Source organism: Pleurodeles waltl, chromosome 10 (assembly GCF_031143425.1).
Source record: "Pleurodeles waltl isolate 20211129_DDA chromosome 10, aPleWal1.hap1.20221129, whole genome shotgun sequence".
In the NCBI taxonomy this organism is placed as follows: domain Eukaryota; kingdom Metazoa; phylum Chordata; class Amphibia; order Caudata; family Salamandridae; genus Pleurodeles; species Pleurodeles waltl.
In genome coordinates, this window is record NC_090449.1 from 981996574 (window position 1) to 982022493 (window position 25920).

Below are 25920 nucleotides of genomic sequence, written 5' to 3' on the forward strand. Positions count from 1 at the left end.
AGAACGCTGCAAGGAGGAACAATGTAAGAAAATTGAACATGCCAGAAGGGGCATAAGGGAGGACATTAAGAGGTTTTTTTGATCCCTTTTTAAATCAGGTGTGGAAGAGTCTGAGGAGGCTCTTGCTAGAGATGTACAGTGGGTACACTGGGACTCCTTTAGGAAACAGCCCAGCAGGAGAAAGCCAGGAAGGATTCTGGTGAATTGTTTGAAAATTCTCCATGAAGGAGCAGGTCCTGGCCAAAGCCATAAAGCAGAAAAACCTGAAAGAAAGTGAGTTTACACTTAAGGTATGGTCAGATCTCCCTTGTATAACCTGAACAGACAGTGGCAGCTGGGGAAGCAAATAGAGGAGTTCAAGAAGGCAGGCATGACTACAGGTAGAAGTCAGGTAGTTTACACAGATCAGAACTGCCCCATGAAAGGTGAAGCAATTTTCATTAAACAGCAAATAGATGCAACAATAGTGGAGATCAAGGATGGACATATGGGCTACTGCCAGTTTACAGCCATATAATGAAAAATACAACTTTGTGGGATACTACAGGCCAAATCTGGAGGATATCGAATCACTTAAGGTAGTTTGCCAGAAACTAGTGGCCCTCCCTGCTCCTATCATTTTGGCTGGATATTTTAATACCATTGTGGATAACAACTTGGATAGGTCAAATTATAGTAATGCAAAACACACCCGAAAATGCAGACATCTCAGGAACATGATCAATCAGTTAGTTTTTTATGAAATATGGAGGGTAAGAGCCGGGAAGGTCCCAGGGTACACTTTTCACAATAAAAAATTTGACACGCATATAGGACACATTTCATATTGAAGGGCCATGAAATATGCAATAAAGGTAAGGAAATTAAACATGTAACAGCTCACTTACCTGATCAAGCAATAGTCATTTTAGAAATGAGAATAGAAAGCAGTCAAGAAACAAAGAGATGGACCTTAGGCCACACTCTCTTATTAGACCAAGAGGTTATTGAGTGTTTGAGAGTGTTCTTAAATATCAACGTAGGTTCTACACTCCTGAACACAGTATGGGAGAGGTTGGGGTACTTGAGAATGAACTGAAAGAGTTAGAATGTCAACTGCTAGCCCAGCAGCAAGTATCTTAAAGCAAAATATCTCTGGAGAAGGTAATGCAGGAGAAGAAAGACCTGTTTGCACTAAGATTGGAGACAAGAGTGAAGGGTGCTAGGAAATCGCAGCCCTGGAAAATGAAAAAGGATCAGGTCATAGGAAATAAAAGATGAGGTGCTGAGATCAAGTGTCTCAAGCACACAGGACATCGAGAAAGCTTTCCTTAATTTCATTAGAGATTTCTATTTGTAGATTCTAAAAGTCATAGATGAGATGGTGAGGAGATGACAGGAGGGGGACACTTTAAATCAATTAAAAGAGGGTCAGAAAGTCCAATTAGAAAAAGATATTGGGGAAGATGAGGTTAGGCAAATAGCTAAATCAAGTAAAAAAGGGAAAGCATCAGGCCGGGACCGTCTCCCCAGTGAGTTTTATAAGGTATTGGGAGGCTCTATTGCCCCTTTTATGACCAGCATTTTTTCAGTGAAATCCTAGTGAATGGAGCGTTGATGCCACAATCATGGGAAGAAACTGTAGTTTCTTTAATTTGAAAACTAGGGAAAAACCCCAAAAAGTGTGAGTCATATAGACCCATTTTGCCCCTAAGCAGCGACTATAAAATCTTCACAAATATATTAACTAAGAGGTTAGGTCAGGTAGTGGGGGGGCTTGGTTCATAGGGATCAGAAAGGATTTATAAAGGGAAGATACGTGCATGAATTGACCCATGAGCTGATAGGCACAATAGATGTGGTTACTACATGTTTGGAATTCCCTTAGCTGTTGACGCTACAACGGCATTTAATTGGATAAATTGCTCTTACTTGAATGCTGTATTGAAATTATATAATCTGGGAGAGAACTTTCAGAGAGTAATTCAATGAATATGCACAGATCCCTCTGTCAAAATGCTCATTAATGGTAGATTAAAAACTGAGATTAAAATCATGAGGGACAAGGCAAGGATGTCATCTCTCCCCATTGCTGTCCAACTTAAATGTTGAACCACTGACAAGGGAGTTGAGGGGTGTTGGACTTTTTTGCTTATGCAGGGTCATCACCAATCTTTTTGCCTCCTGCCTCCTATTTTTTCTGATCTGTTGCTCTTGGTTTTTGAACTCTGAGCACTTTACCACTGCTAACCAGTGCTAAAATGCATATGCTCTCTGTGTAAATTGTATTGTTGATTGGTTTATCCATGATTGGCATGTTTGATTTATTAGTAAGTCCCTAGTAAAGTGCACTAGAGGTGCCAGGGCCTGTAAATCAAATTTTACTAGTGGGCCTGCAGCACTGGTTGTGCCACCCACACAAGTAACCCTGTTATCATGTCTCAGACCTGCCACTGCAGTGTCTGTGTGTGTATTCTTACACTGTAAATTCGACTTGGCAAGTGTACCCACTTGCCAGGCCTAAACCTTCCCTTTTCTTACATGTAAGGCACCCCTAAGGTAGGCCCTAGGTAGCCCCAAGAGCAGGGTGCAGTGTATGGATAAGGTAGGACATATTGTAATGTGGTTTATATGTCCTGACAGTGAAATACTGCCAACTTCGTTTTTTCCTATTGCAAGGCCTGTCTCTCTCATAGGATAACATGGGGGCTACCTTTAAATATGATTAAAGTGTAGATTCCCCTAGAGAGTAGATGGACATGTGGAGTTTGGGGTCCCTGAACTCACAATTTAAAAATACATCTTTTAGTAAAGTTGATTTTGAGATTGTGCGTTTGAAAATGCCACTTTTAGAAAGTGAGCAATTTCTTGCTTAAACCATTCTGTGACTCTGCCGTGTTTGTGAATTCCCTGTCTGGGTCAGTTTGACAGTTGGGTTGTTTTTCACCTCACACCAGACAGTGACACAAAGGGAGCTGGAGTGTGGTCACTCTCATCTGAAAGGACTGTGCCTGCCTCTGACAATACCGGCTCCAACCCCCTGGTGTGTGTCTGAGGCCTTGCCTGGGCAAGGCAGGATTTCACAAGTAGGTGCGAGTCCCCTTTGAAGAAAGGTGACTTCAAAGACTAAAATGGGTATAAGAAGGGCACCCAAATCTACAGACTTGAGAAACACTTCTGGAACCAAGAGGAACCTCTGCCTGGAGAAAGATGATAGCTGAGGAAGAAGTGCTGCCCTGCCTGTGACTGTGCTTTGTGGAGCTTTCCTGCAGTGCTGCTTCTGCCAGAGTAAGAGGGCAAAGGCTGGACTTTGTGTGCCTTCCATCTTGTGAAGAGATCTCCAAGGGCTTGATTTAGATCTTGCCTCCTGTTGTTTGAAGTCTCAGGGACAGCAAAGACTTCTCTCTGCCAGCACCTGGAGTCTCTGGAGAGACTCCTGCCCCGACAAGTGGTGCCCTATCCAGTCCCTGGGCCCTTGAAAGGAAAGCTGGTGGAATCCAAGGAAATCGACTTCAGACGACTTCGGACCGACGCCGGTGCTGAATCCGGAAACGCCGCCTGCACCTGACGCTGTGACCTTAGCTGGAAGGTGACGCTCTTCGCAGGCCCGACGCCGCAGCAGCCCCGCTGAAGTCCGCGGCTCCGTGGAAGTCACCGCACCACGTCATGACCGATGCCGCTCGAAGTGCACGGATTCAACGTTTCGCACAGACGCCGCGATTCCCGACTTTGCGCATCGGCTTGTTTTCACTCTTCACCGAAGGTACTGTACTTGGGGGTCTACACGACTCCGTGTCCGGCGCCGCTGGTGTCAGCTTGTTGGGAACGACTCCTTCACGACGCCGTGTTAACATCTTATCAAAGCATTTTTGTTTCTAAGTGCTATTTTTGAGTTTAATCTTTAAAAATTCATAACTTGATTTGTGTATGTCGGATCTTTGTCGTTTTGGTCTTGTTTTGTTAAGATAAATATTTCCTATTTTTCTAAACCGGTGTGGTGTCATTTTGTAGTGTTTTCATGAATTTACTGTGTGTGTTGGTACAAATACTTTACACCTAGCGCTCTGAAGTTAAGCCTACTGCTCTGCCAAGCTACCAAGGGGGTAAGCAGGGTTTAGCTGAGGGTGATTCTCTTTTACCCTGACTAGAGTGAGGGTCCTTGCTTGAACAGGGGGTAACCTGACTGTCAACCAAAGACCCCATTTCTAACAAGGGGACAGACTAAAATAAGACCCTCTAAGTACAATACATGGGAAAAAGATAGCTCTGTATTCAGACTACCTGATGATATATACAGCAGGCTTGCAGACCTTCCTATCAGTAAATTGAGAACTTGGTATCAGACTTTGAAGGAGTATCTGAATAGGCAGTTAGCTCCTCAAAGATGGTAAATAATGGCCTGGGGTATGGGGAAGGTCAATCAACGTGTTAAACGTGAGATGAACTATCTGGGAATTAAAATTATGCAGGACATAAGAAAGACTGTGGAATTCAACTTAAAAGTGTGTTGAAAGATACTAATAGTCTCCTAACTAGCTGGTCCCATCTACGTTAACTATCTTTGTGAGGGCAAACCTGATAAAAATTACTATACTTCTGAAATTCACCTTCCTCTTTAATTTGATTCCCATGAATTTAAAAAAAGAATGGTTGGGGAGGCCGCAAGGAACTATTAATTCCTTCATGTGGGCTTCAAAAGGTCTGCAGATTTAATTGAATCAGAAACGGAGAAAACAAGAGAAGGGAGAGCCCGTATTGCCAAACTTTCAGATCTATGCATGGGCCTCTCAGTTTAAGAACTTCAGGTGTTTACTCAAAGAGGAAGTAGGAAGGGGAAGCTTACTTAAAGTCATGTTGAAGAATGTGTAAGGAGGTGAATATCACTTTTTATACAAGTTCAGGGAAGTAAAACTCCACAAAAAAGTGAGACTAAAATAATAGAGGTGAATGCTTACCTTTGGTCACAGAAAAAAAAGGCCACAACATTTGCATACTACATTAGATACACACCATTGTGGGAGTCCCTGGGTACACCAGATTGCCTGAGACATAAGTTGCAACCCATATTAGGAAGACAGGAAAACAATACAGGGGGCAGCTATTGCAGGGTGGTGAACTTCTCACATGGGAAAGCATACAAAGGGCAGCCCAGGGCAAACGTTCAGCCTTTAAGTTGCTACAATTAAGGAGTTAGCCTTGAGGCTTGAGAATGGGGAAAGGGAACCCTAGTAAGAATGTAGGACAGTTACAAAGGGTGAAAACAGGGAGGAGAGCAATATCTTGCTAGTGCTGGTTGATCCTGGAAAGCATGGATGAAGATGTCATACTTCCAGAGCAGTTATGGGGGTGAAGAGTCCTGAAGCTACAGATCTATGACAAGTATCAATGTGCACACTTTATGATACTTCAAAACCTGCATATTTAAGAAGGAACCATCTATTTTCTTTTCGTAGAGCACTTTGATCCCCAAATAAGATTTCAAGATTGGGGAAAAGTGGGCCAGTGTGCTGTATGATTTGTATTTTAGAAATGGCTGACAATATCCATCTTTTCATGGAGTGCCCAGAGATACAGAAATATTGGGAAGATGTGAGTAAGTGCAGGAGTCAGGTCCTTTGAGTTGACATCAAGGTAAGCCTTGGATTAACTATTTTTGGGAGAGTGAAAGTATCTGCCAGGCTAAGAAAAATGGAGACCAAGCTGGTGTTCTATTTAGTTATGATGGCAAGGAAGAAGATTTGTAGTAAAGGAGTATCGAACTTCCCCCCACTAAAACTAAGTGGTTAAACTCAGTGATGTATGCTCAAAAAATTGACATATTATATAAGGCATCAAAAAGATCAAATGTATGGGGACCTCTAATTGCATGCATAGGGGAGATTGAGGTGGAAGGCAGCCAAAAGGTCACATAATTACATTTCACCTAGAAAATGGAAGCCCAGAAGCGTGCTACTTGGAACAGGTCAATAACATCATGACACCTCCAAGGCTGACAACCGTAGCACCCCAAGCATATAAACATGGCCACATCCAAGAGGTGGTAGGTTGAAAGCTGGAGGTGAAAAAAGGGTGAATGAGGACAAAAAAATAAAATGATAGGTGCTTTCATATACTGGTGGCTCTGATTTATCCAAGCCGAGCCCAAATGTTTTATTTGGCAGCAGTTAGACTGGTCTTTTTTACTACCTTTATACATTTAGGGGCATATTTATACTTTTTCACGCACAACTGCACCAACGCAGTTGTGCGTCAAAAATTTCACCGCTGGCTAACGCCATTCCAACGCTCCATGCGGGCGCCTTATTTATGGAATGACGTTAGCCGGCGTATGGGAAAATGGGGGTTGTGCATCAAAAAATGGTGCAAGTCAGGTCTGAGGCAAAAATCAGTCCTCAAACCGGACTTGCGCCATTTTCTTTGACGCACAATCCCCATTGACATGACTCCTGTCTTAGCAAACACAGGAGTCATGCCCCCATGCCCAATGGCCATGCCCAGGGGACTTATGTCCCCTGCGCATGGTCATTGGGCATAGTGGCATGTAGGGGGGCACAAATCAGGCCCCCCTATGCCACTTTAAAAAAAACGTAAAAAAAGACTTACCGGAATTTACCTTTAGTTCCCTAGGATGGGTCCCTCCATCCATGGGTGTCCTCCAGGGGTGGGCGAGGGTGGCAGCGGGTGTCCCTGGGGGCATAGGAGGGCACCCCTGGACGCCTTCCGAGCCCACAGATCCCTTAACGTCTGCCCTGACCCAGGCATTAAAAAACGGCGCACATCAGGTTGTGCGCCGTTTTTTAAGGCCCACCCCTCCTGTGCAACAAAATGACGCTGGTGTGTAAATAAGGCGCACAGGCCTTAAAGTCATTTTTTGGAAGGGAACGCCTACCTTGCATATCATTAACTCAAGGCAGTTTCCCGCTTCCAAAAAATGACGCACATGATGGAATTTTGACGTCCGCGGGGACGGGCGTCAAAGTTTAAATATGGGGCAGTGTTTGCGCCAAATGTGCGTCAAATTTTTTGATGCACATTTGGTGCAAACAGAGTACAAATATGCCCCTTAGAGTCTCACTTACAAGAAACTCACATGTCGTCATCTATGCATCAGATTTCTTGCGCCTGCTGCACATCCCCTAACAGATGCGTCCGAAATTCTGACACATCTGTTGGCTTTAAAGTGACGCATTGCTGGAGTTGCATTGTTAAACTGACACAAGCATTGTTAAACTGACACAACTCCAGCAATGTGAAAAGAGTCCCTTTGGAAAAAGCCTTGCATCAATTTTACACCTGGTCTGAGCAGGCGGTAAAATTTGGATGCAGTGAAGTCGCAGAGTGACGCAGTGAAAAGCTGTAAATTTCACTGCGTCAGCTCTTCGTGGCTTTTTCCGTGTGAATGCATCAGATTCCTTTGGGTTCAATGGATGTTGGGTGGAAATGATCCAAACAACACCCATGGAACGCCCCTTTCCTGCAGTGTTTTGTGTGAAAGGGGTCCTTATTTACAAGACCATGAAAAGCCATTCAAGGTGTTTTTGGCCTTGTAAGTATAGTCTGGCACACTGCCCCACCGGTATATTTTTTAAAAAAATGACGCTCCAGTGGTACAGTGTGCCGCCTGGGCCTCGTAAATGAGGTCCGTACTCTCTTACTCTTTTGCTTTTGTTAAGGAAAGAACTGCATTGTCATTTTTCATTTTTGTTCTTGTTTCAAAGCCGCTCTTTTGCTTTGAACAAGTTCTTCAAATTCTGTTCTTCCTCAAAAAACGTTTACCACTGTGGCAAGGTATTTTCCTAAGTAGTGGCTGAAATTACGGTAGGGGACATTATGACTTGGTCTTTATGAGGAGAGTCTGGACCTGGACTTTAGAGTTGGCTGATCCTACTATCATTCAAAGTATACACTACCCCAACCTCAGCGCCCCCTGCAGTCCACTAGCTACCCTCAGTGAATTGGGAGAATCAACACCCTCTAATGTACCTACATCATTGCTTCCTAAACCTGTACAGCTATTACCGAATTTTTAGAATAACAAACTTTTGTGACCCAACTAACTTTACTAAGCATGAGGTCGGGGATTTTTTAATGTCACTAAATCATTGAATTTCAGTGAATATTTTTCAATTGTTCTTCATCAAGTAAAGTGTTTTGATTTGTTTGGATAATATTAGAGTCTTTGTTTCCATCATACTTCAGAATTACAAGAAAGTATGACAATTTTGCTTTATTAAATTCTGAATGTGTACAGTTCATTTGCAGGTTTTTACATTTTGTTCTGTGTTACAAACAATTGTATTTTATAGCCTTTCTTTTTACACTCCCTGTAGCACTGCAAGATTGTTATATAATTAAATTTACTTTTTTTTTCTCTGACTGGAAATGTAGATGCATTTGTAAACTCCATTTCCCATGTTAAAAAATAAGCAGTAATTGATCAGAAGACATAGCTTCACTATTGAGCTCTGCATTCCAAGCACAGCAAATATGACAAGGTAAACACAGACTTTAAAGACTTTTGAAAGAGCAGCAAATGTGGCAAGATAAATACAGACTTTAAAGACGTTGGAAAGATTTTCAAGTGGATCCACTCTGACACCAGGAAGACAATCACCAACACACTTGTCACTATTAAACTGGAATATGGCAAAGCACTCTATGCCGGCATTACCAAGAAACTACAATCAAAACTACAAAGAATTTAGAATGCAGTAGCCAGACTCATCCTGGACATCCCCCGACCAGCCCGAACAGGGAACACACTCCCTCTCAAACTCAGGCAGGCCGCATCACTGAAGCAGTTCAGGAAGGACCTCAAGACCTGGCTGTTCGATTAGGCAGCACGCCCACAAACAGCGTCTTGAGACTCTAAGGGTGATTAGCCACGCTTTAGAAGTCAATGATTGATTGATTGAAAGGCATTTTTATTTGCTAATTGGACTTTTGTGAATCATCATCAATGGGCTTGTGATGATCCACAGTTGGGAAATACTGCTCTACGTAATGTTTTGATCCCTCACCAATAAAGAGGAGACTGAATCATCTGAAATATTGATGCATGGGTGCTGTTCAAAAACCTTCAGCAAAGGTGAGTCACAATGTTGCTCATTGAGTATGGCACGTTTTCTAGTCTGGTACTGTACACCTCAATCTGCCTTGACCCTTAACCCCTTGGGTGCCCGGGACGAGGCGGTTATGATCCTGGCCGTGGCGCTCAGGCGCCAGGGACGTAACCACCTTGTCCTGCACCCGGATGAGCCAAGGGCAGGGATGGAAGGGGAATCACTTCCCGTTCCACCCTCACCCTCCCCCGCCACCCCAGTGACATCTGATGACGTCAAGGGTCTATTACCTGGGGGGCATTTTTTAAGGCCTTTTCTGCCCCCCCTGTAATAAGGCCGATCAGCCCCCGGGGGCAGAAACCTCTTGCACCAGGGATCATTTTTTTTGTTTTTTATTGTTTACACGTGGGGAGTGACCTCTTAGGCAAGGGTTGCTCCCCTGGGGGAGCAAATTTATTTTAGGCCATTTCTGCACCCCTTTGGGGCAGATTGGCCTATTTTAATTAGGCCAATCTGCCCCCAAGGGGAGCAGAAACCACTAGGCACCAGCGATTTTTTATTTTTTATTTTTTTACTAATTGGGAGCGACCCCTTAGGCAAGGGTCACTCCCCGGGGGGGGGTTTTATTTTAGGCCATTTCTGCCCCCTTGGGGGCAGATCGGCCTATTTGTACTAGGCCAGTCTGCCCCCAAGGGGGGGCAGAAACTACGATACACCAGGGTATTTTTAGGCCATTTCTGCCCCCTGGGGGGCAGATATGCCTATTTCTATTAGGCTGATCAGCCCCCCAGGGGCACCAGGGATTGGTGTGTGTGTTTTGTTCGGGGGGCAGCCCCTTGGGCAAGGGTTGCTCCCCATGGGGGCACATTACTGTTGGTCATTTCTGCCCCCTTTGGTGCAGATCGGCCTTTTTGTGGAAGTCCCATCTACTCCTAAGGAGGCAGAAAGCCCAGCAGAGACCAAGGAAGAATTGTCTTAAAAAAAAAGAGGGTGGGGGTATGGCCATACCTCCACCCCAAATAATTGGGGACAAAGCTGTTCTCTCCACCGATGGGCAGATGGGGGCAATTACCCCTGATCTACTCCCCGGGGGGCAGAAAGGCTACTAGATGCCAGGGAATTTTAAAAAGTAGTGGGGGTGGTGGCTACCAAACAGTACGGGCATGGTTATGTCCCTACCCCAACTGAAGGGGGTAACAGTCTTGCAGTTCACCCCGCACACTAAAAGATCTTATCCCAACTGCAAGCAAGAGGACATTTGATTATTTGGGGTTCTGGTTTTACATTTGTGCCATGAGAGCTTGGCTAACTCTCAAAACTGGCCCACTTGGAATGGTGGGGGCTTCACTTTTTGGACTGTGGGTCACTGCTATGTAGAAAAATCTACAAGACCTAGACACATCTGAAAGGTAAACTTCTGGGTGAGTCCAGGGAGGTGTGCTTCACATGCACCCCACACCATGTTTTTACCCACAATGCCCTGCAAACCACCAACTTTGCTTGAACTCACACATTTTCCCCACATTTTTGTGATGGAACCTTCCAGCATCTGCAGGAATCCACAAAATTCTTTCCACCCAGCATTGTCGCATCTATACCAATAAAAATTCTGCCACACTTGTCAGCCTGAAAAAGTTTTTTTTTCAAACTGCCCTTTTGGACCGCTTTCGTTCCCCCTCAATTTCTACATGTTTTTGGCTCTTCCCTGTCACAGGCACTTGGCCCAACTACACAAGTGAGGCACCATTTTTATCAGGAGACTGAGGGGTACGTTGGGTATTAGAAACTTTTTGCAGGTGCAGTGATCCCACACAGAAATGTGGTTTGCTGAGGATTCCGGGTAAGAAAACACTGGGGTAGCCACGCAAGTCACACTTCCCTGGACTCCCTCGGGTGTCTAGTTTTCAGAAATATCTGGGTTTGGTAGATTTCCCTAGATGGTTGCTGAGCCCAGGACCAAAAGTGCAGGTGCCCCGCCCCTCCCCCGGCAAAAACTGATAGTTTTGTAATTTTAATCAGGAGGCTCAGGGGAATGCTGGATGGAAGGAAATGTGTGGCTCCTCTCAGATTCCAGAACTTTCTGTCACCGAAATGTGAGGAAACATTTTTTTTACCAAATTTTGCGGTTTGCAAAGGATTCTGGGAAACAGAACCTGGTGAGACCCCCACAAGTCACCCCATTCTGAATTTCCCCAAGTGTCTAGTTTTCAAAAATGTATAGGTTTGCTAGGTTTCCCTAGGTGCCAGCTGAGCTAGAGGCCAACATCCACAGCTAGGCACTTTCCAAAAACCACATCAGATTTCAAATTAAAAATGTGATGTGTCCATGTTGCGTTTCCTGTCGCGAGCACTTGGCCTCTTGTCTTTCTTTACATTTTTTCCTTCCAAATGTAAGACAGTGTGTAAAAAGGACATCTATTTTAGAAATGCACATACTAGTATGGCGACCCCGGAATTCAGAGATGTGCAAATAACCAATGCTTCTCAACTCCTTATCTTGTGCCCATTTTGGAAATACAGAGGTTTTCTTGATACCTATTTTTCACTCTTTACATTTGACCAAATTAATTCCTGTATACCCGGTTTACAATAAAAACCCATTGCAAGGTGCAGCTCCTTTATTGGCTCTGGGCACCTAGGGTTCTTAATGAACCTATAAGCCCTATGTGTCCCTGCAACCAGAAGAGTCCAACAGACCTAACTGTATATTTATTTCGAATATCTACCATAGATGGAAAACGTTATAAAAGAAAACATGGACAGAAATGCTTCATTTTTTAACCTCAATTTCATTATTTTTTATTTTTTTTATTTTAGCTGTTACTTTCTGTAAGAAAACCTTGAAGGATCTACACAAATGACCCTTGCTGAATTCAGAATTTTGTCTACTTTGCAGAAATGGTTATCTGTCCAGGATCCAGCATCAGTTTCACACCCATTTCTGGCACTAACTGGAAGGAGCCTGAAAACACAAAAATAGAAAAAATGGTGTATGTCCCAGTAAAATGCCAAAATTGTGTTAGAAAGTGTAGTTTTCTTATTCAAGTCTGCCTGTTTCTGAAAGCTGGGAAGATGGTGATTTTAGCACCACAAACCCTTTGTTTATGTCATATTCAGGGAGAAAAACCACAAGCCTTCTTCTGCAGCCCTTTTTTCCCATTTTTTTTTTTTTTAACAAACTTTTCGCTGTATGTTGGCTAATTTCTTGGTCTCCTCCAGGGGAAGCCACAAACTCTGGGTACCTCTAGAATACCTCTAGGAAGTTGGAATAAAAGGACGCAAATTTGATGTGGGTAGATTATGTGGACAAAAAGTTATGAGGGTCTAAGCGCGAAAAGCCAAAAAAAGGCCTGCCACCTAAGGGGGGAAAGGCCTGGCAGCAAAGGGGTTAATGTAGCGGCAGCATTGCAGGAATATATGAGGGAACCAGGATGCAGTGGCATAGGCCAGGCAAAACACGAGAGGCCGCACGGCAGACATATAGGCCTCAGGAGTGCTAACATGCATATAACTGTGTCTCTCACAGACTCATTCCCCTCTCCCAAAAGTCGTTAGTCTTGTTCTGCTGTCAAATGTTATTGATCTATGAATAAATATAGGGTCATAAATAGTATCCCCCATCACATATTCCCCCCTCACCTAAGCATAATATGTTGAGCTAGGACTCAAAAAGTGAGCTTTACAAATATATGGTTCACACTGTATAGAAAAAACATACCTACCTGAGGAGCTTACAGGTGGTTGGACGAGAACAAACAACCTTTTGCCACCCAGGTGTAATGGAAGGTTTTTGTAATAAAAGTGGACAGTATATCCATACACTGTTGATTTACTTCAGTGTAAGTGGAGTTAAGGTCGGTTGCTACCATTTCTTATTCTTGTTTTATCCACATTTAGCTACATAAACCAGCTTTAAAAACTGTAATGTGAGTACATTTCCCTTACAATATCTTGATCACATAAGACAGGACATTTTGGGGTTCAAATAGGTAGGGAATTGAGAGTGGAAAGTGTATTACAAGTTGTCTGTGACCAACTAACATAGAACTTTGTGGGTATTATCTTAATTGTCATGTCCTTGCGTTCTACTACACTAACATATGCACCGGACACTCGCTTCTAGCAACCCCATACTATTCCTTCCTCCATAGTGTTCTGTATACATGTTATGCCCACATACAGGTACTAGGACTTTGTGAAGATGTTGCTTTTTGGAACAATATCACAGAAGAGTATGCAAGGTAGCATACCATGATTTGAAAAGTGACCATCAAAAAATGTGGTTTGATTTCACCCATTTTATTTAGTTCTATTTTTCTTTACCTGTAAGTCTTACTTAGCAGGGGAGCCTGCCAGTAGGGTTAGGGTTGTTGGACCCCATTTGATTTGGAGTGAGGCTGGTTTCTGCCTCTAATTGCTTTTGCACATGCCCATGCCCTCTATGACGGGCTACTTAGTCGGCCAGGTAGTGCGTCCACGCACCAGCCCTTACATTGGATCAGATTCTCACTCATACAGCTGGCGATTTCATTTCCTTCTAATTGGCACACTGCTGGGGCGGTATTGGGGAGTGCCTGGCTCCCATTCTTTTTAAATCTCGATGCATTTCTGAGAGGAACAGCCCAAATATAATACATTTATGATTCGATTCACCCATTTTATTTGGTTTTATTTAACTTTACCAGTATGTCTGGCCTCACTGGGGAGCCTACTGGTATGGTAGAGGTTGCTGGACCCCAGTTAGCTCTTTCATTTCCGCCTGTTTTTTTTGAGTGACGTGGACTTCTAATTGGCTTCGCACACGGCCACACCCTCTATGAAGAGCTACTTAGTCGGCTGGGTAGCGCATCCACGCAGTGGCCTTTAGGCCTACATTGGATTGGATTCTAACTCATACAGCTGGCATTTTCATTTCCTTAAAATTAGCACACTGCTGCGGCCATGTTGGGAGGTGCCTAGCTCCCATTCTTTTCAAATCTTGACGCATTTCTGGGAGGAACATCCCAGTTTTAACACATTCATGGTTTGATTTCACCCGCTTTGTTTAATTTTACTTTACCAGTAAGTCTTACCTCGAGGGAAGCCTGCCGGTGGTATAGGGGTTGCTGGAGCCCAGCTAGTGCTTTCTTTTCCCCCAGTGCTTTTAGAGTGAGTCTGGCTTCTGCCTCTAATTGACTTCACACATGGCCACACCCTCAATGACGGACTACCTAGTCGGCAAGCAGCATGTCTGTGCAGTGGCCTGGAGGCTTACATTGGATTGGATTCTCACTCATACAGCTGGCGATTTCATTTCCCTGTAAACAATAGCTAAGCTACCTTTACCTGTACACTGATATACCACCCACCATGTTCTAGGAATAATTTTATTAGTGCCCTGCAAAGCTTGTTGGGATCATGTATGGAATATACAAACTTTACCTTACTTGGGGCCAGATGTATGAAAGCTTTTTGCATTCGCAAACAGTGTGAATGCCCAATTGCGAATACAAAAAGCCATTTCAGAATGTATGAAAGACATTCTGAACGCAATTTTAAGGAATCGCTAAAATAGCGATTCCTTAAAATTGCGACCCTGTTTAGAGAGTCGCAAATTGCAACTCTCTAAATAAGAAATCGCAAATAAGGATTCCTTAGTTGCGATTTCTTAGCACATGTATGAAGCAATTCCTAAATGCAAATTGGGCATTTAGGAATCGCTATTTACCACCAGGTTGAACCTGGTGGTAACCATGTGCAAATTTTAAAAATGCATTTAAAATGCATTTTTAAAATGCACATGAAAAGCACACATGCCATTTTGGCATGTGTGCACCTTACATGTCCTAAAAAAATATTTTGGGGTGCAGCAGAGGGGGCCTTAGGCCCCCAGCACCCTGGGGTTTTGCATTTCCAAAATTGCGATTTCTAGTTAAGAAATCGCAATTTTAGAAATGCAAAAAATTCACAGATATGGGCCAACAGGCCCATAGGTGCGAATGTGGCTGGTATCGCAATTTGCTATTCGGTAATACCATTTGCGATTTTTAAGAAATCGCTATTACCGAATCGCAAATGTGATACATTGCATTTTGCGATTCAGAAATAGCGTTTTCTTAAAAATCTCTATTTCCAAATCGCAAAAGGCCTTCTTAATACATCTGGCCCTAGGTGATTTCAGTTTTCACCTTCACTTAGAAGAAAATATAGAAACGGACCATTTGGTAAGCTGCTGCAGCAGCTTCGGCCTAATGCAATTTGTTAATGAATCGATCCACAAGGCCAATCAAGGCCAATCACATCCTTGATGGTATTTCTACCTTTTTTATCTACGGACCATAAGGTCGTTTTTTTCAAACTAGCAATCTCAGTCCTAAAATCCAGTCTCACAAGGGTAGGCAAGACTTGGAAAATGTGACCCTGGTGCAAGATTGAGAAAATCAAGCTTGAAGCCCCCTTACAGAAAGATTCCCCTATCACTGATACTAATGGTGATATAGCTGTAGAGAATTTCTCAAGATGACTCACTATTTACTCCACTCGCTCCAAAAAAAAACACGGAAAAAGTTATAGAAAGAACTTTAATGCTCCATGGTACTCTGTGGAGCTTAGGAAACTGAAGCAAAAATGTTGTGCTTTAGAACGTAAATGGAGAAAAGAGTATGAAAGTGTAACCAGACTTTTATATAAAGCAGCCTGTGATGAATATAAAACATTAATTATAAAAGAAAGAAAAAACTAATATTTTGTCGAAAAAAATAAGCTATGGTAAAAGCTCTACCGCTGAATTATTTAAAACCATCACCTTCCTTTCCATTTCTGATCAAAACAAAGCCTTCTCCCCTGATCAAATCTTTTGTGATAAAGTGACTCAGTTCTTCCAGCTGAAGGTCAATAATGTGTTTGAGTTATTTTCACCTGGCCATATCGCACAAGGTCTTGTTGACATTACACGCCCAAAGTCTTATGAGTCTTATGATGGGGAGCAGAAACCAGCAGCTTGCACAATTTTCCAACCCTAACTGAGGACAAAATCATAACATTATTAGAAGTAGCTAGATTTGGTTCCTCCGCAGACCCTTGCACACCATATGTGTTACATACAGTCTCTGATACCATTGCGGTGCATTTGACAAAATTTTAAACAATCTAAAGGCTGCTTGGAAAAAAGCATCAATTCTTCCCATCTTAAAAAAACTCTTTGGACCCTGTGATCGTCAAGCACTTTGTGCCCGTTTCCAGGTTACCCATCCTGGAGAAAATAATGGAAAAAGCCTTAAATGAGGTTCTCATGGTAGATTTAGATTCCCATGATTTTCTTGACTCAGCTCATCATGGTTTTCAGACTAAGCAATGCACAAAGCCAGCTTTAGTCTGCATAACTGAGGAAATCTGGCAGGTGGTGGACAGGGGAGGTAGGGCTGTCCTAATCCTATTAGAACTCTCAGCCACTGTTGATATTGTAAATCATTCTATTCTTATCAAACGGCTGGTGGATATGGGGATTGAAGGGGCAGCGCTTGTCATTCTTAGCTCCTTTCTATCCGACAGGAAACAAATGGTAGACATCGGGGGCTATAAGTCTGATCCCTTAACCCTACTATGCGGGGTCCTCCAGGGATCCTCCTTGTCCCTCACACTTTTCAACATCTATGTCATCCAATTAGTGAAGCTCATTCAATCCTATGGCTTCTCTGTTATTTCTTACGTTGATGACTCTCAGACAGCTGACTAGAGCATGTCTCAACTTGGATGCAGGAAAACTGTCTGAAGGTGAACCTTGTTAAAAATGGAGATCATACTCTTTCATAAAAGTCTAGATTTTTGGAACAACTCATGGTGGCTGGAAAATCTCGGTCCTCTTCCATCCCCTGTCCGTAAAGCTAAACATCTGGGGTGCTACTTGATGATCAACTAGGTTTCTCAGAGCAGATTAATCTCACAACATCTTACCATTTTTACCTGATTGAGACACTAAAAAAGGTTTTCCCCTCTTTCGAGTATTAGATGTAAAAAACTGTGGTTGTTGCCCTGATACTTTTGAGGGTTGATTATTGTAATGCATTCTATTTTGGCATTAATAAACGTTCCCAAGCTAAGCTTCAGTCCTTGCAAAATGCAGCAGCTCGTCTGCTTCTGAAAGTACCCAAGTTCAGCTCTATAACTAAGAAAATCCAGGATCTACATTAGTTGCCCATTTCAGGTAGAGTAAAGTTCAAGGCCCTGTGTATAACTCACAGAGCCTTACATGGTACGGACCCTCAGAATTTACAAAAAGTATTCAAATGGTACACACCTCTGCACAAATTAACATCTTCTTCCAACAAACTGGCACTCATACCTAAGATAAAATATTAAGATGAGGAGGCAGGAGTTTCTCTTTCCTGGCCTACAAGTTTTGGAACTCTTTGCCCATGTCCATTAGATCTCGAACCAGTCTTACTCTTTCCAGAAAACCGTTAAAAATGTGGATCTTCAGTTCTTTATTAAAATAGGTGGATTCTACTGTAAACTGAAGTCACTAGTGCCAAGACACCTCGGGATTCTCTCACTTTATGAAATTATTATTTACTTACTTACTCATGGCCATGACAAATACCTCACAGCTGTTGTTAAGTACATGGATGTGAAGGCGTGCACATCATATAGGACAGTGTCAGTCATTCCTGGATTTTTAACTGACATCACTGGGAATTGTATTTTCACACCCCATCCTAATCCCTAACACTCCCACCTGCCAGAATGAGCCTATATATTCCATTATGCAAAGAGATACTGACAAAACAATCAAGACAGGAGGAACATATGATGCTCAACATGGTGAGGTTTGGAAGATACGCATGTAGACTTTCATTCATTGAACTTTCAGGCCTATTGGTGTGAATGTGGAATCTAATTTCCTTTTCTTTTTTTTTTTAGAAAACTCTGGATTTGTAGCCAATAAGTTAGAATGGCTTTCTTGCTATTTCGTTCTTACTTTGATAGGGTTCCATTGTGTAGTTTTAAAGTTGCTATCTATGTTTAACACCAAGATGTTCTGCAAATGTGTTCTATAAATAAAATAACATAATGGAACTTAAAGGGTCAGGGGGTGCACATTTCCAAAAACTCAGACTGACCAGCTTGGGTCAGGAAACACATTGAAAGTGATGTAATGGTTTTCCAACATCCCGCTTGGATCATGTGATGAGGACGCATTCATATGATGCGTTTTCAGGGAGAGCCCACGCCCCGACGTAACATGGCTGTGGGCCCTAAAGGCCATTTTGGAACTGCCCAAGGGCCATGGATTGATCAAGGGTCTTAGAATCATGATAAGGAGCAGGACTAGTTTAAAAGATCAAAAGAGGGTGTGGAAAAACAGCCCTGCTGAATTAAACATATGATTCTGAACCCAACCAGAGACTCAGAGGCTCAAGGAGCTGCTGCCATCCCTCACCAGCTCCACCTGGGAGCCCCAGAATGCACAACTGAGGGAGGTGGGAAGCTGTGTTGGAGAACCCAGATAGAGAAGAGGATGGGAGGTAGTCAATTGCTAAAGCGAGACCCAAGTCTAATTTTTAAGGAAGAAAAAAGGGTGGCTGTGCTCAGGACCAATTCATTTAGCAGTAACTGCTCTGTCATTCTCTAATGCCAAAAACCAAAGCCAGTCTGACTATTGCCAGAAAAGGGCCTGGCTGTCCAGGCCCCTTTCTGGCACACAGTGCAGAGCCACTTTTCTGGAGCCCCTTAGCGCCACCCTAACACCACCATGAGTGCACTGTATTTAAAATACGGCGCACCATGGCAGTAGTTAGGGAACTACCATCTGTATTTTTTATGCTAGTCTGGCGCTTTGAAGGATTAGCATCAAAAATTCTAATGCTAATCCTGCAGAGCACCTAGAGGCCCATTGTAAGCAATGGAAGCCTCCTGTTAACGCCTGCTCTGAGAAACCGTTAAAAGTGCCGAAAAAAATGGCGCAAGGAAATCTGTTAGATTTCCTTGCGACATTTTTTGGCCCCCCTAATGGGGGAACACCCCCTTTGCATTTATTATGCCTGGTGCAGGCATGATGTAGCAAAAAGGGTTACAAAGTGGTGCAGTGCACGCATTGTGCACTTTGTAAATATGGCACAGCGTTTAAGGCCTTCTAACGCCACATTAGCGTAAAGAAATAATGCTAATGTGGCATTCAATTGGCGCTAGGGGCTCTTAAATATGCCCCTTAGTTTTTTAGGTGATAATCTTTTATACTTTTATACCCACATTTGGCAACCCCATTCTTCTTTTGGTTAGTTACTAACTGGTCCAAAGGCCTGCTAGCTGTAGCCTATTAGCTGTAAAGCCAGACCACAATGTGGATTATCAGGGTCAATCTAATCATACTAATATGGTCTAGAAATCAAGGTCAGGCCTAAGTCAGATATTGGATATCCAACAATTAATGCACTCGGTGAGCACCACTGTAAAGCCCCACAAGTCATATTCTAAACATTTATCACTCACACACACCGAGTGAAATCAAATATTTTCAAGCAATAAGTTGCCTTGTGTACATGCATGAAACAATCATACTTCTTACCCTGTTTCGGGTGGTTCACATATCATGTGTGTCTACGCAGTGGTCGTCCTGTAGTCACACACTTAAAGGGTAAGAGGAGTAACATTACCTTAGAACTTCATAATAACATTCTTTTTGTGATCATCTCCCTCCTTGATTAATGGCCAATTTATGGCCTGGTATTTGCCCTTCATGGAGGGTTTTTAGTATGTTGTTTATCGTAACAGTATCTCTTATCATAAACCACAGTAGCACTATTGTATACAAATCCAAAGGTAATAAACTATCATGAGAGCTGCTGAAAATTATTGTGAGGTCAAGATTGACAGCTCTTGCTCAGGATTCAATTCAACTATTTGTTTTTATGGTACCTGATTACCTAATTACAGTTATCAGGCAGTCGTGATATAAAATTAGTAAACAGCCATTAGCCATGCGAGAATCTATTCCCAGATTTACCATAAATGGTAGACCTGAGAATGCACAAGACTGCTCTGTCTCCCCAGGCTAGGTATAACGAGGAGAACCCTGTTTATTTCTACTTGTTTCTCCTCTTTATATGTGTGCTGCATTGTGCAGCACACATAGAAAGAGGGAAATGTCGCAGGAAATCGTTTTCCTTCCTGCACAAAACAACCCAGCATACAATGAGGGCACCCTTGCACCAAGGTGTAGGAGTGCCTGCGTTACTATAGGCAGCACATTGTGCTCCAGCCATGGGAAAAGATAGGCATGCACCATATTTTGTTAAATAGGGCACATTCCTGCCCTTTCTCTGTCATGCAGTGCGGCCCAGCCCAACTTGCTTCACTTTGTGACTTTTTTATAAATGTGCCTTCAAATGTGCAAGACCTCCTTAAGCCTATGGGGACTGATAATAGCACAATAATGCAGACAGGGGGCAGTCTACAACATAAATCCAATGAAAATGCAAGCAGCATCCTGCTCTGTGATCCTGAGACCATGACCAGACCAACAAATATAGCAAAGGGAGATTCAGACACACTAGTATCCTAACCATTGAACATAAATACTAGCTTGAGCAAGCTAATATTGGATATCTGGTCACACAACCTGGACAAAAGCTGGAAGTAGTCCAGGCACAGAGGAAGTCCAAGTGGGGGGGAAAATAATGGCAGACAAAATATTAAAGAGCCGGGGAAAGGGTAGAGAAGCTTCACAAACCCTCATGAGTGACAATATAGCAGGTTCCTTGTGTAAAGATACCAACTATGTTTACCAATAAACATGCCGAGCTGGGGGCAAACAGAAACAAATGGACTGGGACACATTTGTCAAAGGATTCACCAGGTAAATTGTCCGGTTGCATAGATAATTTACCTGACAAACCGCTAGACAAATGTCTGATTAAGGGGGTCACCACCTACTAGACAGACTATGGTGTTAGTAATTTTCAAAATATAGTGTTAACTCAGTGAACTGGGTAAAGGTGGGGAAATTCCTCTGCTTTTCTTGGATGAGTTAATATACTGAATAGATTTCCTCCTTTTTTTGGCCTGATGAATGCCCCTGACCTGGCTTCAGGCACTAGTGAGGGCAGAAGCATGTTGGCAAACTAAACAATGTCTGGGGCATTATTCCCGAAATTGTCCACATATCTATTCATTTTAAAGATATCTGATGTACCTATTAATAAAGGTATTTCCTGTAGGTTTAACCCAAAGTATTACACTTTATCCAGCCTTACACTTCATTAAGAACTCCCTCACAAATGGAGTTGAATCTGCCCTGATAGTACCATTTTACCAGAGTAGGATGAGGTTGCCGATGGTGAAGCATGCCACAAATTGTGACTGAGGCTTCCTTATCTAAATAAGCTGGTTTGTTGGCTTACCTTAGGATGCAGATACAGTGACCAAATTGATCATTTTCTGAAATTCCCAACATACCTATTTTGTATTTCTTAGTGAATAGAAAGTAACACAATCAATTAATATCACAAATGCGCTATGCCTACCTACTTTTTCAGATCTATATTGAACCCCAGCGGTAGCAATACGGTTGGTTCAAGTAATAAGATCCATATTCCCGGGTGCCCCTAAACTGAAATGTGTATGCCAATGATATGTTTTTATATATCAACCCCCAGCAATGCTCATTTGAGGCAGTATTTAAATTAATAGCAGTGTACTCAGCAGTGGAATGGTATAAAGTAACTGAGGCCAAAATTGAAATTCTATTGTTTAATACAACCTCCAAATGATGCCAAGTTTTGTATCAGTGACCTATAAAATAATCACCTAAGAAATATCCGAGAATTCACATATAGAAAATCTGGAAGAGCTATTCCAAATAAACATTAAACCTGCCAAACAAAAGATACCAATGCTACTGGAAAGATGGAATAACCTTCTAGTTTTGATAGTTGATAGAATCACAATTATTATAATTAATATCCTACTCAAACTATTATTTTCATTATCTAATATACTGTGTGTAATATACAATAATTATTCAAACAAAATTGATGGAATTATAATGAGCTTCCTATGGCAAAACCATGTATCATGAGGTAGTCTAAAGAAACTCAACTAAATAAAGAAGGAGGTCTCTCCCTGCCAAACCTAAGAACTTATTATCAGGCAGCATATCTATTACTTCTGCCTCCATTTACAGCTCCCTGGGAGCTAAGATATTCAATAATTTCTTCTTCAAACAAATGGAACCCTCTAAAGAAACGATGGACTCAGAACCCTAATTTGGTACATTTCAGACCTGCCAACTCACATGTTGTCACATTGTGACACAATATCGGCTCCCTTCAAACGCTCACCCAGTGAGGAGTCGATCTCACCCGATGGTAGGGAAAACAAGCTAAAAACCATTGTGAACATCAGATTTCAAGCTCATTTTCAGAGGCTTTAAACTGCCATCGTCCATTAAGGGGTGTGAAAACACCCCTGAACATCTGCACCAGCCTCCACATCTGCACCAGCCTCCACATCTTTTTCTCGTAAAAAGAACAGATGATGAGCAGAATGCTGAACATTCACCCCCAAGTCACAAAGATCTGGGTTTAATCCATCATTTTTTGCCCACTCCAGTTGGGACCCAGCCATATGCAAATTAGTTTTGACCCTGCTCCCCATGGGAACAGTCCAGTCCAAACTGCCAGGCCAGGTCCTCCCTAGGTCAGAAACAAGCATGCTGGTACCGGTTTCAGAGTATCACCCCTCATCAGCCAGGCTAGCTTGAATTCAGTGGAACAGTGAGCATGGGACCCACGACTGGGTGTACCCTTCCCACTTAGGGAGACAAAAGCAAAAAGAACAAATGATGGACGGAATGCTGAACAATGCAAACATTCACCCCCAGTCACAAATATCTGGGTTTAATCCATCCTTTTTTGCCCACCATGCACCCCAGTTTGGACTCAGCCATATGCCAATCAGTCTTGACCCTGCTCTCCATGAGAACAGTTGAGCACTAACTGCCAGGTAAAGTCCTCCCTAGACCGGAAACAAGCATCCTGGGACCAGTTTCTGGGTATCACCCCTCATCAGCCATGCTAGCTTGAATCCAGTGGTGCACTGAGCACGGGACCCCTAGGCATACCCTTCCCACTTAGGGCAACAAAGGCAAAAAGAACAGGTACTTCTCAGCACAAAGCTCAGCCCCCTCCAAGGCCACTCCTTCTCATCACACAGTGAAATGTTTGATTTGTATGGCAGGTTTGCAATTTAGACTCCAGGTCATGTATCATACAAGCCATAAACAATTACTCCAATATCTAAAGATACCCAATATACATGCCAAGTCAGACTTGACACATATACATATAATATATATATATATATATATATATATATATATATATATACACACACACACACACACACACGTGGAAATTACACAGCGAGAGTTTAAACACTGAGGAAGAATTGGTATGGAGAAAGGAGGGAATAGGGGACAAGCAGGTAGAATAAATGCATGGGAAGCGGTCAGATAGAAAGGTTTCATGTTTCATACGGTGAAACATGTTTAGTTATTCAAATATTTCCAGATGAAATTTCCATTTTGTTGGGATGTGCTGCAAATGCGGGATTAAGACTCAAGCCAAAAAGATGATGGCAGTAATTTCTGGAAAAACAAAGAGGTACCCTCCTTCACTATTTGGGTCTGAAATTTAAATAATGATAGTTTATAAGAGGAAAAAGATATATGCAAAGTTAACTGGTAGTATTAAAACAAGGAATCAGATATGGAAGAATTATGAGTAACACTTCTTGGTAGAAACTTAACTTGCAATCGGGTGGACTGGACATGAATTGTTTATTGAATGGTTATGGCTAAATACCAATGATGTGAAGGATGTACTGTTCACAAACCGGCCAGAGTAATGTGATGTTGACTAATCTTGAAATCTTTTAATTTTATGGATGGATAAATAGGAACCTAAATTAATGAAAATAATTTTTTTTTAAAGAAAGTGACATGATGTTCGACACGATGTTGGTCACTCAAGCCTCCCTCTTTCTTCACAGGTCATAAAACATTAACTGGTATGTTTTAGAAGAATAAAACATATACTATTATTTTCATCACTATTATTAGCAGTAGTAGCAGTCATATTAGTAGTAGCAGCAGCCGATGAAGTAGTAGTAGTAGCAGAAGTAGTAGAAGCAGTAGTATTTTGTACGTACTGTTGCAGCCTCAGTAGTGATAAAAATAGAATTACTTTGTGGTAGAGTTAACAGATGGCTGTCACGGTGAAATAGATATTTCTCGGCCTGTGTTTTAATTTAACAGACAATGCATTCTGGGAGTTGTCGTTTTTGCAATCCAATTAAACTTCAAAGGGCAAAGTTACAAAGGAATGTAAAAGGAAAGTTTAGGAATGGAAAGATGCTGTTCCCCAATGATACGGAGCCGTCGGGATAAAAAACGATCGAGTTTCTTACAAAACCGAACTCCTTCCGTGGTGACATTAAACTTTTTATTTATTTTTAAACGCATGCTTCTATCCGCCTTATGAATTGCAAAAATTGTAACATTTACAAAAAAAACTCTCTTGGTGCTAATACGCCCCCACAAGCCAGCACTATTCAGTGACTCACTATCAAACAAGTTTGTTCTTTGTCTCCGACTCGCACTCGTCATGAAAGTGTCTTTGTACTTCTAAGCAGCCCCTGGTCAACAAAAGCCAACACTTATAGATCACTCCTTTAACAGGATACCCCCTTTCAACAGCTGCGAGAATATCGTGCATTCCGGCTCGTTTTAGCGCTCGCCCCCACGTTCCACCAATGCCCCCCGCCACACACATACTTTACCGTTAAAAAAGTCCCTTCCCCTCACACTCACTTTCCCGAGTCAATTACATCTTACACATATTTTACTAATTTCAGTTATATAGTTTACACAAGTCCATAAAATATATCTTGAGGGTAAACGTGCACTGTTGCAATACTTTAAAATGGCAACTTCAGCTCGAAATTAGCCCTGAAAAACGTGTCTAAATTGTTCGTTTTAGTGGTTTGTCATTAATCTATCCTTACATTGTTTCTAAAATGCTTCATGAAAATGTTCTCCCAAAAAATCACAGGAGGCCAATGTTGAGAAACAATACACAAATTGTGTGTATATCTGCACACAAAAAAATCTGTAGAGAATGGGAAATGCTTTACTTTTAACGTTAGACTCATTGGTAGCGTTAACTAAACTTTTCGCGAACGCGCAGAAGGATCGTTATTACCTGCAGGTATGTTAACGTACAACTGAAGCGGCCACATGAGGTTAGCGCTGCTATGGGTATTAGCGGGCGGCAGTTAGTCTAAGCACATTTAATTCTCATTACCATACTGGCAGAGCTCGCCCTCATATCCCTTGGAGCAGAAGCAAGTGTTGTTCCTGATGCACAGCCCCACATGCTGACATGGAGGGGTACACACGGCTTCGGGGTCAAAGACGAAGGGGACAGCGACCCCTCGGGATGCCTTGGACCGGGTCTCGCAGACCCCGCTGCACAGCACCCCGATCAGCAGCGCCACGCTCGCCCTCCACGCGGAATGTCCCAGGGGTGACATGGTCTCCTCCGGTCCGGCTGTTCCGTCCTTCTATCCTGTCACCTCTTCACTTGAGGACGGAAAGTGCTGCTGTCTCCCGGTCTGCCCTGCTTCCTTCTCTACCTCTCAGTGGCTCGCGCACGGTCTTCCCTTCTCTCTCAAGCACCAATCGGCAGCAACAGGGATTGCCCATTGTACGCTGTAGTTTGCATATGGTAAAATGCATTGTTCCCTTCCCTTCCTCGAAACACAGAGCGGAGCGTCGCGGAACAGAAAGCACACCCGCAGTCATATATTAATAACAAAGCCACTGTAGCAAAAGCTGCGTCTA

General features: G+C 42.6%; 1 protein-coding gene across 1 annotated transcript in view; it reads right to left on the reverse strand.

Annotated features, from left to right (window-relative positions):
* Window positions 1–25749, reverse strand: part of LOC138262090 (wnt inhibitory factor 1-like) — a 124087-nt gene extending 98338 nt beyond the window's left edge. The window contains exon 1 of the mRNA XM_069211827.1: window positions 25382–25749. Coding sequence (XP_069067928.1) covers window positions 25382–25610 — 229 coding nt within the window. The 5' untranslated portion in view covers window positions 25611–25749. The remainder of the gene's footprint in view (window positions 1–25381) is intronic.
* Between the last annotated feature and the right edge of the window lie 171 nt (window positions 25750–25920).